This window comes from Sabethes cyaneus, chromosome 3 (genome assembly GCF_943734655.1).
Source record: "Sabethes cyaneus chromosome 3, idSabCyanKW18_F2, whole genome shotgun sequence".
NCBI lineage: Eukaryota > Metazoa > Arthropoda > Insecta > Diptera > Culicidae > Sabethes > Sabethes cyaneus.
The window spans coordinates 62,559,324-62,571,507 of record NC_071355.1 but is presented as its reverse complement, the minus strand read 5'-3'; the positions used below and the strand labels follow the sequence as shown (position 1 = coordinate 62,571,507).

Sequence of the window (12,184 nt, the reverse complement as noted above, 5' to 3'; positions counted from 1 at the left end):
TGTGCAGTATGAACTCTTCATTACGGCTTTACAGAATATGCAGTACACCGCTGAAGAGCTGCTTGAGTATCGTTCTGTCTAAAAGACTTTTGCAACCGCAAATAGCAGTCGCACAAACTCCTGAGGGGCTACGGGGCGCTACCAGAGACCCATGGAAATGTTTTCCCTTGATATTCGTGCTGAACTCAATAGATTAACATAATCATACCGAAGTTCCACGGCTGCTTTTAAGGTTTTTCGGTATAATTTATACTGACCCTCACTCAAAAGCTCTCTGAAAAATAGAGTTTATGCCACTTGCGGACTCAATTTCGCACCTAAGGTAGTGTTGAATGATTGCACGATTGAAGGAATACACAAAATGACAAAATCCGTCAGAAAAGTTCTTCCAAGGCGTGTTGCTGCAAGACGTCTGCAGGAAGATTCTTTCTACTAGATCAGACGAATTCGAGTGGATAGATGTAAAGGACGTGAATATGCGCGAAACATTAATCGACGACACATCAGCGACTTCTGATCATCTTCAAAATCCGTGAATCGATGACTTTGCTCTAAAATTTTCCTTTTTTTATTTGCTGGAATTTATTTGGTAGCTTTAAATAAAAAGGTTGGGATGAATATCTAATTTTTTTGATGTTAGGGGGGGGGGGGGTTGCTGTGACGTAACGTACTTTCTCAGGGGGGTCATCGAATGTGTGACGAAATGTGACAAGGGGGAGAGGGGGGGGGTTGATTTTGGTCAAAATTTGCGTGACGTACTAAATGGATGTCGCCAAAGGCCGGACAACCAGTCTGCAAAGATGGTGTTTACCTCAAATCCGGTAGAAACAAGACGACCTGGAGCGCAGTGACTAAGATGGTTAGACCACAGACAGATGTAGTGAATGCAAGTACATATTGCTTTCGGATAGTAATCTGTCTGTCTGTCTGTATGAACCTTTATAAACCCGGAAACATACTGAACGGATCAGCGTGAAAATTTGCACGCACGGGTTTTTGGGGCCGGGAAAGGTTCTTATGATGGTTGTCGTATCCAAATCTCGAACCTCACATCTGTTGTTCTCGAAAGTAGCACACAGAATGACATATCTCATTTTTCTCATGTTACCCGACCTTACGGGAAACGTTGCATACACGCAAAGGAATTCTGTACGAGGTTACCAAACGTCACGTCTTACTTGGAGTTAGTATTTGGGCAGTGCTACCATATAAGTGTTGTTTTCATCTGCTATCCAAGTTCATAGCTAAGCAAGTTTGTCAATTCATATATGCTGAGTGCTATAGATCATTATCTGCCGGACAAAGATAGAAAACTCAATTCAAACTTTAACACCATGTAAACAAACCACCAAGTGCTGTCAAAAAAGTGTGGTTAGGAGCTCCCGTGTAATGATCTACCCAGGTAACCAATAAGCATTTCCAATGCAATTTAAGAGCAAGCCAATAAGCATTTAAGTTGCCTTAAATGCTACTTAAATGCTATTTTGGCAAAATATGCGGCTACTTTACGGCTAGCCCTCTTATAGTGCTGACAATGCTTATTTGCAACTAGTTACCAACAAGAAGAATTTAAATAGAATTTTGGATGCCAATTTACAACAGTTATGCAGTCAAAAAGCTGATAAACAACAGCCTGCAGTATAAAACGCCAGGGATGCTAATAAACAACTGATTTACTGCTTATTTTAATGCTTATTGGTTACCTGGGTATTAATTTGATTTCATTCTACCACGCCAATGCAATTCACTACATAGACGAGACACTCGCGATAATTCCATCGTCCAATCAAAAACCACTCATTTTTCAAAAAAGCATGTTTCGCAACATGGCCACACCGCGGCGCGCGAGTTTTGTTTTGAGTTTTCAGTATAAAACCATTCAAATGTACAAAACCCTACAGCATAAAACCCTGCAAATGCAAGCTACTTCGCAACATGCATAACAGAGGGTGCTAGTGTGCAAGCAAAATGTGCATGACGATGTTTTTTAAAGGATTTTCTTCTAAGTGTCATGTCAGTTCGTCAGTGGTTAGCGACCATCAGGTGGAGCGAAATCTGGCGAAGAGTACTTGGTCTCCGAGGAATTGGAGAGCGGTAGCCCACAACCGAGTCAACTGGAGAAACCTTGTTCAACAGGCTTTGTCTTAGGATGGCAAGCCACTTAAGTAAGTAGGCCTAAACTTCAGGCGAAAAGCAGTGTCACTGCAGCAGACATATGAGAAGTGACCTTTATTTCTCACCCACCACCATGTCCGTGCATGCAAACAAACCGAATCTTACTGACATCGGCATGCAGGGATGGTTCCTCCTCAGAAGAAAAAAAGAGAAGAGAAAAATTCAAACTGTGCTCAGTCTTCAACGCAATTTATTCTGCTCCGTTTCATTTTAACTTTTCTCTTTCTTGCTGAACGCAGTTGTATGAGCAACCGCACACTGTGCTACCCATTGAGGAGAATGTTAATACACTTTGAATACGTTGATGCGATGCGCTTACGTATGACAACTACGGGTAGTTTTAACATGGGTAGTGCGTTGAGAAAAAACCACGATTGTCAGTAGCGGTCATTGCCATCAGAAAAATATTAATCCATTAATGCAGTTGAATCAATATTCTTACATTTAGTATATTCAGTGGAGTTTGGCTGCCCGCGAACGCAACTGCATCATATGGCTAGGCATGTCACAACGGCAACAGTGCGACGGTTGTTTTGTTTTGTTTTGTTCAAAACCGAAAGTTGCTCATTTAAAGAGCGCATTAAGAAGTTTTTCTGCGCATCAGTTTTTCTCATTATGTTTAGTCTGTTTCTCATTGTGTGGATTTATTTCTCATTTCTGAAAGCAGTTCTGCTCATTGTGTTGAACAAAAAAGTTTCACTTTTTGCACAATGAGTGAGGAAATAACAAGCCTGTCGGCATGCACCGTAGGCAAGGTTTTTAAGTTTGCAAAAATACGCACGAAGGCGCCTCATAGTTTTTCCATTTGGCCGTGTGACTAAATGAAATAGAAATACGAAAAACTAACGCAATTTAGCAAAAAGACACGTTCGCACTGATCGTCCAGCATATTTTCGAGGCACTTTCACGAAGCTAGCGTACGCAATACCGAGTGTTTCCGAAGTGTGAAAAACCAGTGCTTAAAATACAACACTGAAACCGATCGCAGTTGCTTTGATTTGAGCACGCAGTGCATTTCATCAGACACGGTAGCAGCGTACCAATTCAAATAGACTTCGCAGGGTTTTCACAATCTGGCACGCAGATTGGTTCAGTTTTTAAACATGTCTGGTAAAGATATCTTAAAAATCGCTGTTTACTAAATTATATGCCACAGGGCATTGTTCAATGTTCAATTGTTTAATTTTCAATGGTTTGTTAAAAGTAATCTACTGTGTTTTTTTATTACATTACATAAACATCAAAACCGTCTGTTCCGCCCACGGTTCCTCCCCTAGAACTTAATTAGGCTGAAGAAATGGAAGGCCTGGCTGTAAATATGAAAGCAATCGTTTAATAGGCTGAAAATAGGTTTTCTGCCCTGTATTATTAGAGATAGTTATAAAAATTACCAATTGATTGATACAGATATATATTGATTGACTGAGTTATAAGCATGTAATTTTTAGCACCTTGATGACTTAATCAATAATTGGGTTGATGCGTAGAGGATTTTTCGATCGTTAGGTGGAAACATATTTAAAATAGGAACCGCTCAAGAAACCGCTAAGTTATTAGCGTTTAAAACCTGATCACTAGATTTTTAGGAATGACACACTTTTAGAGCTTCAGAGCCACGTACAAAATTTGTTTTGAGCTAACGATTTGAAAAATGTGTTTAGAACTGATTTCTTAACAGATTGACTTTAATATCAAAACATACTGACCATGTGTTCAAGATGTAATCATCTTTCAAAAACTTTCAGGAAAATTTTGAAAAAAAAATGTTGCACTAACATTTCATTTCTTACTTTTGAAGAAGAAGAGCATATAAAAAATTGTCCTCAAAATTTGTCTATGAGTAATTTGCATGCTTTATTTCAATTTTGTAATATATCTGCATTGACATGAAATGTTAGTCATGAAAAATAAAAGAGAGAAATTGGACTGTTTCTTGCCTAGCGTGCTCCTCCACACAGGGATGGTTCGATCACTTTGACTCAATTTTGATTCATTCTTAGCCAAGCAAAATTTTACTAAGTTGTATATGAGACATTTGTAGTAATAGTTATTATCTACAATTTTACTGAATAAAGTTTCGCTGTATCTTTTGTGATTACGGTGCTACAATGCTAGTACCTCATTAGTGACTAAAAGAACGTTCACTAGTTACTAATGACGTACTAGCATTGTTGCACCGTAACTACAAAACATGCAGCAAAACTTAATTCAGCAAAATTGTAAATATTAACTAGTCCTACTAATATCCCATACAAAACTTTTTGCTCACAAATTTTACTCGGCTGAGATGGTACTGTCAAATGAATTAAAATTGAGTTCAAGTGATCGAACCATCCCTGCCTTCAGATAATTATTTTAGCCTGAAAATCAGAACTTGTTTTTTTATTATAGTCACTTTAGCCAGTTTGAGTCATTCGTAACTTCTGCGGGGTTGGTATTTGAACCCGAGTCCTCGGCGTGAGAGGCATGAATGCTAACCACTACGCCGGGACTGACCCCAACTTGAGGTTCTCTAGAGTGTACTTTCATGAAAAAAGTAGTCATTAGCTTGATCGCATCACTTTTACGATGTTGCCCGTTAGAGAGTTAAGTAAAATGAGTATCAACATGCTAAAGTAACTGAACATGAACGTTTAAGGTCAATTTAAGCTGACAGAAGTATTTTTTTTAACGAAAATTACTTTTTATATACTTTTTAAGGGAATTCGGTTATGCTATTTCGAATAAATAAAACAGGTTTCTAAAACTATACAAACCATTACATGATAATAGAGAATTTTATTTTTATTATATTTCAAAGTGCATCGAAATTTAATGCTGCTAGTGTTAAGCCTATTTTACTTTTTGTTCCTCTTGGAAGCACTATCGAATTTCGAAATTGATGTACCTATTTGTATTTTCACCGTGACCCAATTGCAATTTTCTTTTCTTCGGCAAAGAAATGGGCGAGCGGAATTAATCAGCATTTTGCAGTTTTATTTCTCTTTGAAAAATACCTTTCTATTCGCTAGCTGTTGCCTTTCATGTCCGATGCACATACATTTAGTCGAAAGCAATAAAAGAGCTGCGGTAAGATTCCATTGGCAAAAAAATTACTGCGATTTACATGTTTTGTACGAGCTTCTAAGTTCAACCACTAATTATGACTGCAGTTAGCCACGCGGATCGATCTTTAAAAATTTTTTTGCTGCCTTATCTAAGCACGCAAGCACGCATTCATTGAAGATCAAATTGTCTATGAAAATTATGCCGAAGAGAAAACTCATTTTCGCAGATCTTAATTTAAAGCATTGACAACCGACCAGAGGGAGAATTTGAAAAAAATCACGCATTCAGTTATCGTACGACATGAAGCGACAGTGTGGAATTTTTAGCAGCAACGGTCATCGCTAATCGTGCACCTAGTTCCTTGTTCAGTTCGTGCCAAATACATTTACCGATGAGGGACACGCTTTCGATCGATGGCCGACAAACGACGAGTACAGTAACGCAGATTCCATCTGTCGGATTTGGCTGCGAATTGGTTGTGTGGTGCTCAACGCTCAGAACGCCATGTGGTCTGTGCTGAGGTAAATCGGCACCGAACAGCTCGATCATGAACTTCTTCAGCGTCGAGTGGATGCTACGCCCGGGATGAATCTCTACGGTCGGAAAATGGTAAGCGGTTTTTTCGCTGAGCAGGATAAAGATTTGGTTGGTTGATTTGTTTTTAATGGCTACCACTATCCGTAGATAGTTTTTGTAATGTGGTTTGTTTGCTGGAAGAATGTTTCTGTGCCAGTTTGGATCTTTGGGAATGCGCCGTTTATGGTTACGGGCCAGATCTATAATAGGTAGAATATCGTTTGCTCTTAAGCTTAGTTCATTCAGATTCTCAACCCATTTGGCCTGTATTGATTCTTGGTCAGCTTGAGAAGGCGTCTTTAGATCACCACCCACGACGTTACCCGTTAGAACGAATCGAAACCAAGTACCACCGGCTGATTCTACAGCAAGCAGTGTTGTGATGTCCACTTTTAATCCGGTCTCTTCGAGAACTTCTCGCATTCCAGCTTCCACAATAGTTTCGCCAGGTTCCATTCGACCGGCAGGCAGATACCACTTTCCCGCACAGGATTCTTTAGCTTCTTGCATCATTAGCACTTCATTCCTGTCGTTAACAATAACGCAAGCCACCACATAAGTTACTGATTTTCCGATAATCGGAATATAGTCCGACGAGGCCAGCGGCTTAACTCCTTGCGCCTCTGTGGCCGCATTCTGTTCTTCTAAGGAAAAGTCACACAATTCACTTGTGAGTTCATCTAGGGCTTGACCGTCCAATACGCGTATTAAATTTGTCTCCATTTCTAGTAGAGTTTAGCAAAGCACCTCCGAGAGCACAAAACTGAACATAATCTTGACTGAAACACACTCAAACGGTAGTGCTATACCTGGCGTGCTTGGAATTCCAAGCGCTAAAAATTCCACGATCGCGTTTTTGATCACCTAAACTGTCGGTGGCTGGCACTATTAACCGTGCTCCCTCGAGATACAAAACGAAACTAAAGCATACCTTTGCTGATTTCACGGAATCGTATGTTGCTCTTGGCTGGAGCCCGCGAGCTACCGCAGGTGGAAAACAAGTTGGGGGTCTCTTCTTCGAGTGCTTTTCTCTCCTCTCTTTCTTCGGCACTCGGGTGCGGTTCCAATTGAAAACACTTCACCGACCGCCTTCGTCATACGCTTGGCTATAATACGCTGGTGTTTTTAAGTTACAACTTCGTTTGGCTCTAGTCGGTGATTTGGGAAGCCCGCGCGCTTTAGGTTGTGATCAATTTCGAGATTGTTGATAGTTTCTTGCCACGTTCATTGTGTGTGAGATTCATTTAGCTTTTCTTTTGCTGCGCCATTCGACACATTCTTTCGCTCTCTTGCGCGTTCTGTTTAAAATCTTGCCTTGTCTTGGTAGAAAAAAATTCAGCGATTATGACCAATTTTCGTGTCGCATGATTTTATGCTTCAAAAGCCAGTGTTAGTGCAGAAAATGCGATGTCGGTAGGTGTGCTAGCGGCAGCAGCACTAACGGTATCCTCTGCGTTCCCCACAGTGAATTGGTTGGTCAAGATGAATGTTGCTCTGTTTCTGGAGAAATAAAAGAGAAACGGAAATAGGAAATAAAACTAATTACTTCGGGGGGTTCCACACATTTTTAATGCTGCCAATTGAATCTGCCTGGCACAGATGAACGACAGCACATTGATTTGCTCCACAACAGAAGTGGTCCGGTATCCCAACAGAGCGAAGAGAAAGTGGAGTATGCCATTCAGGAACGAAAAGCAGTACATTTCTATATTGGATTGGCCAATCCTTATATTTTATACTATACTTTCTGATATTTCGATTTTTTCCCAACTTTTCAATGCACAAGAAGAAAATAAAATACCCAGTTATTTATATTAAAGTTAATGCCTTTTCAAACGAAATACGAAATTGTTTAGCATATGTTTCTGCATTAGTTTTATTTTTAAAGCATCGTAACAGGATGTCGTGGTTAGGTAAAACAGACCCAGCCGTCTTTTATGGGCGATGATGGTGACATAATATATAAACACTTTGCATAATCGCGCTATTATGTGATTACAACATTGTTAATGACCATGACACGAAGGTGTCAAATTTTCGATACAATCTTCAATGAAGCATTTAAACCTGCTTAAACTAGGTATGTAGCATTTATCAATACAGATAAACACGTGAAAATTACGACTACCTTTGGAATGTTGATGCCCCAAAATAGTAAACAAATATTCCACCTCTCGATATGCACACTTAAAACTGCTCCGGCATAGCGCAAAGTATACGAGAAGAGTTGTGCCGTGCTGGCAAGGGAAACCTGTTCCCGTTTTTGTTCATTCAGATTCAAAACAAACACACATCAGATAAAAACCTTGAGATTCCACTCACGACTCTTTTGCTGCTTATGTTTCTTTCCAAATGAAGCTTTGGGAGTGTGAAATAGCGGAACGTTGACGAAAAATTTGCTAACAATAATTTAACTTTATGTTACAATTTCATGTCCAACAGTTATGTTCATCTTAAAGCCACGTGTATTTTTAATGTCTAAGGCTAACGGCCTTAAGTAGTAGGTACAAACATAAACATTTGTTGGAAAAATGCCTTATGGATAGTTTTGCTTGATTGTCAACGTATATCAAACCATAGGACCTCGTAGTGGTCCTAAATCAGGTATAAGTTATTGTACGGTAAGTACGAGAACTAATATTATTCAGGTTGTATGTTAACTAATATATTTCAATGAAGACTTGAAAATATAATGATAAGTAGATTCTGGTTTGTTCAGGGAAAATATTTACCTAAATTTGACTTTTATACATAGGGCAAAGCTTATGAGTTATATGTACATTAAAAAAGAATTTTGTAAGCATGTGCAGCTGGTATTTTTAACTATTTTAACAGTTGATTCGTAAATTTCTAAAACATAATGGTAAAATGTAAACAACCTGAGTTTACATGTACAATATGTATAACCTATATTAGCAGATCATACTTTCATTCGGTTTAATTACATTTCGCTATCAGGCCCTTTAGAAAATTTAATCAAAAATTGATTACCGAGACTGGAATTATTGTCTAACATTTTTTTTTTGCTGTCGTGCTTCACACGAAGGCTAAGACCAAACTTGGTCCATCTCGCCGAGTCTAACATTTTTATCGATATTTATATTGGCTTACCTAATGTAAATATATGCAATTTGCTTACCCGAATATTGCAATAGTTTCTACACAGATTAGCTACAATTTTCTATTTTCAACAATATCTAATGTAAGCTTTAAAAATAAGTTTACTTCACAGATACTAATTCTCTATTCTAATACTCAAACATCTGCACTAAAAGTATAAAATATTTAACTTTATAACTCTTATTAGTGCATTCAACTAGAAAACAACAACACTCGACTCCGACTCCAACTGACGAACAAAAAAGAAACACAGCACACAGCGCAGTAAAAGTAAGGAGTAAAAGGGAAAGCAAAATTTAATTGTCAGTGAGCCCAGTGAGCTGATATGATGTGATGGAATTGTGAGAACAGTGAGATGAACCGTGAATGCGTGAACGGGTGAGTATCGTTCCGTATACTAGAGACCCTTCAAGTTAGAGGGGTTCCAAACAGGAATAGCATTAATTTCGTCGTGCCTTGTGCCTTCACAGAAAATTTAGTGTCGAATTAATATTATTGTAATAAGTAGTGAATTTTAGTAACTATTTCCAATTGTGACTTTCGGAGTAGTATTTAAAAAAGGTTTTCTTTACGCTACTGGATAAATAAACAAACTAACAATAACATCTCCTCTCCTGTGGGGTACTCTTACCACTGTGTCCATTATTTTAAACTATTGTGGTAAACAATAACATAATAAACAAAATAAACAATAACATAATAACATAACGAATAAACTAACAACAATAAAAAAAACCAATTGGGACCTTAGGCTAACAACCTACTGTATCCGAAAATCAAAAAAGTTACTGAAAATGGAAGAAAATAACTATCAATATGGATTATGGGCAACGGCCTTTAGCATGAAAACACGGATACGAATTGGGACATGCTATATACCGACCCTTGCCTAGCAGATAGCGGTTTTGTTCTTTTAACCTGGGTTAGTTCCAACCGGACCGCTGAAAAACAAATATTTTCGGGAGAATAAACAAACGTTTTCAGGTTATCAGTGCATTGCTTATAGCGAGGTTGAAACTGTGAAAATACCCAGAGCGAACCCGTCGTCTAAAAAGTGCAACCCAGAGCGTATCTAATGTTGTTTTCGTTTTTGCGGTGTAGCTACCCAAGGAAAATTTTTATTGTATAGCAGCTTATCATGCGCTTGTTCCATTGGTTTTAGCTATACAATAGTTGAATAAGCTACTGTAAAACAAAAATGTTTGTTGGGTACACCAAGGTAGCTTTTTTGCACCAAAACTGTTCGTTTTCGATTTTTGTGCTACACCATCGCTTCACTTTTTCTGCACCAGCTACACCAGAAAAAAAGAGTGTGTAGCTGGTGCAGATCGGAAAATAGGAAAATACCAACCCGCGCATACCAGATTACTGCTGCTGCACTGCGAGCGTTCGTTTATCCAGCGAAAAGTGTAGCACCGAACGATGTAGCTACACCACAAAAACGAGAGAGAGAGAGAGAGAGGGAGAGAGAAAGGCGACCACGATAAAGTGGGAAGCGATATATGAAAGAATAATCGGGCCAGATTCAGAACAGCTTAAGCCTTGTACATCTTGGAGCTTGAACTGAACGTTTTGAGCAACTCTTTCTAATCTCAAATGTCAGAGACCCACTAAACCGCATGAAACCGATAGTTCATCGCATCAATCGAGTCATCAAAAGCTTGAAATCCCCCAGAGCGCCAGGGATTGACAGAATTTCAACCGAGATGCTCAAAGCTGACCCATATTTGTCAACTCAGATGATCAGCTCAGCTATTCAGCAATACATGGGAAACTGCAACTTTTCCGATGCGCTGGATGCAAAGTATATTGGCCAAAGTCCCTAAAAAAGGAGACCCAACCTAATGCGGTAGCTGCCGTGGCATCACGTTGCTCTATATTACTCTGAAAGTGCTATAAGGCCCCGTACAGAGTAAACGCGACAGCGACGCGACACGACTTCGCTCACATTCGTTTAAATACGCAGCCCTGCTTCCGGCGAAAAATTGCTGCGTATTCAAATGAATGTGAGCGAAGTCGCGACGTGTCGCTGTCGTGTTTACTCTGGCGGAACCCTAAGGCCCCGTACAGAGTAAACGCGACAGCGACGCGACACGACTTCGCTCTAATGTTGCCAAATGCACAGTCCTACTTCGGGCGAAAAAGGGCTGCGCGTATAACTACAGCAAGAAATGTCGCGTCGCGTCGCATGTCGCTTGCACTCTGGCGGTACCCTTAGGGTACCAATTTCGCCCAATTTCGCCCGAAGCAGGACTGTGCACTTAGCAACATGAGAGCGATGTCGTGTCGCGTCGCTGTCGCGTTTACTCTGTACGGGGCCTAACGCAGACTACGATTAATAAATACTTGCAGTTTTTACGTTCTCTCCGCTTAGGCGCACCCAGGCTTCATTTTCAGTTTTTTGCTCAGCAGATGCTCATTTGGCTATAGCGCCTCAGCGAAACAGAATTCAAAAAAGTAGTGTAAAGGGCATTTGTAGAGTAAATTATTATCTACATTATTGTGGAAGAACAAAGGATAAAAAAATATTTTCTTCAACAAAATTGTAGATAATTACGAGCGCTATAATTGCCCTTTACACTACTTTTTCGAATTCTGTTTTGCTGAGCTGCTATATTCAAATGAGCATCTACTACGAAAATGAAGCCTGGGTGTGTCTCAGCGGAGAGAACATAAAAACTGCAAGTATTTATTAATCGTTGTCTGCGTTATATCATTCGTGCCTGCTGGCTTGAGAACTGGATATCCGACGAGGAACTCCATCGTTGATGTCATCAACCGCTGATAGCAAAGTAGACCGCGTATGTGGAAGTAGATCGGAAACACCATTAGGAGAAGCGAAATAGAGTTCTGCAGCTCAGCGCTCGGTTGGAATCTGTAAGAACAAGGAGGAAGAGGCAGACCCAGATGCTTGTGGCGACGCAACATAGCCAGCGACATCCGTGCTCTTGACGAGAACCTGTACTGGCGACTGGTGAAAGCCATAGACCGTCGGCTGAGGAGATCTGGCGAACATGGACCAATAAATAAGTAATTAAATATCCAACGTGTTGATATCCACACGGTTCCTATCACCTCATGGCGTTATGTTGAACCACAGGCATGAGAGACCATCACCTTGACAAAAGCCCACTGTCAGATTCGGATGAACTCGACACTGCACCCGAAATCCGCACGCAGCACAGCCATCCATCATTGATTTGATTAGTCTGAGTAGCTTCCCGACAAAGCCGTTCTCGTTCATGTTTTACGAAAACGATTTACG

The 12,184-nt window shown here is 39.9% G+C and overlaps 1 protein-coding gene across 1 annotated transcript; it reads right to left on the bottom strand.

The window, feature by feature from the left end:
- Positions 1-4,912: 4,912 nt before the first annotated feature.
- LOC128742356 (8-oxo-dGDP phosphatase NUDT18) lies at positions 4,913-9,115 on the bottom strand. The gene is made up of 2 exons (XM_053838691.1): positions 8,939-9,115; positions 4,913-7,299 (listed from the first exon to the last, which is right to left on the bottom strand). Exon 2 carries the CDS (start codon positions 6,520-6,522, stop codon positions 5,512-5,514), a length of 1,011 nt encoding a protein of 336 aa, XP_053694666.1. The 5' UTR covers positions 6,523-7,299; positions 8,939-9,115; the 3' UTR covers positions 4,913-5,511.
- Between the last annotated feature and the right edge of the window lie 3,069 nt (positions 9,116-12,184).

Excerpts from the sequence above, each read along its gene's own strand:
- LOC128742356 (XM_053838691.1), bottom strand. The coding sequence starts at position 6,522 with ATGGAGACAAATTTAATACGCGTATTGGACGGTCAAGCCCTAGATGAA.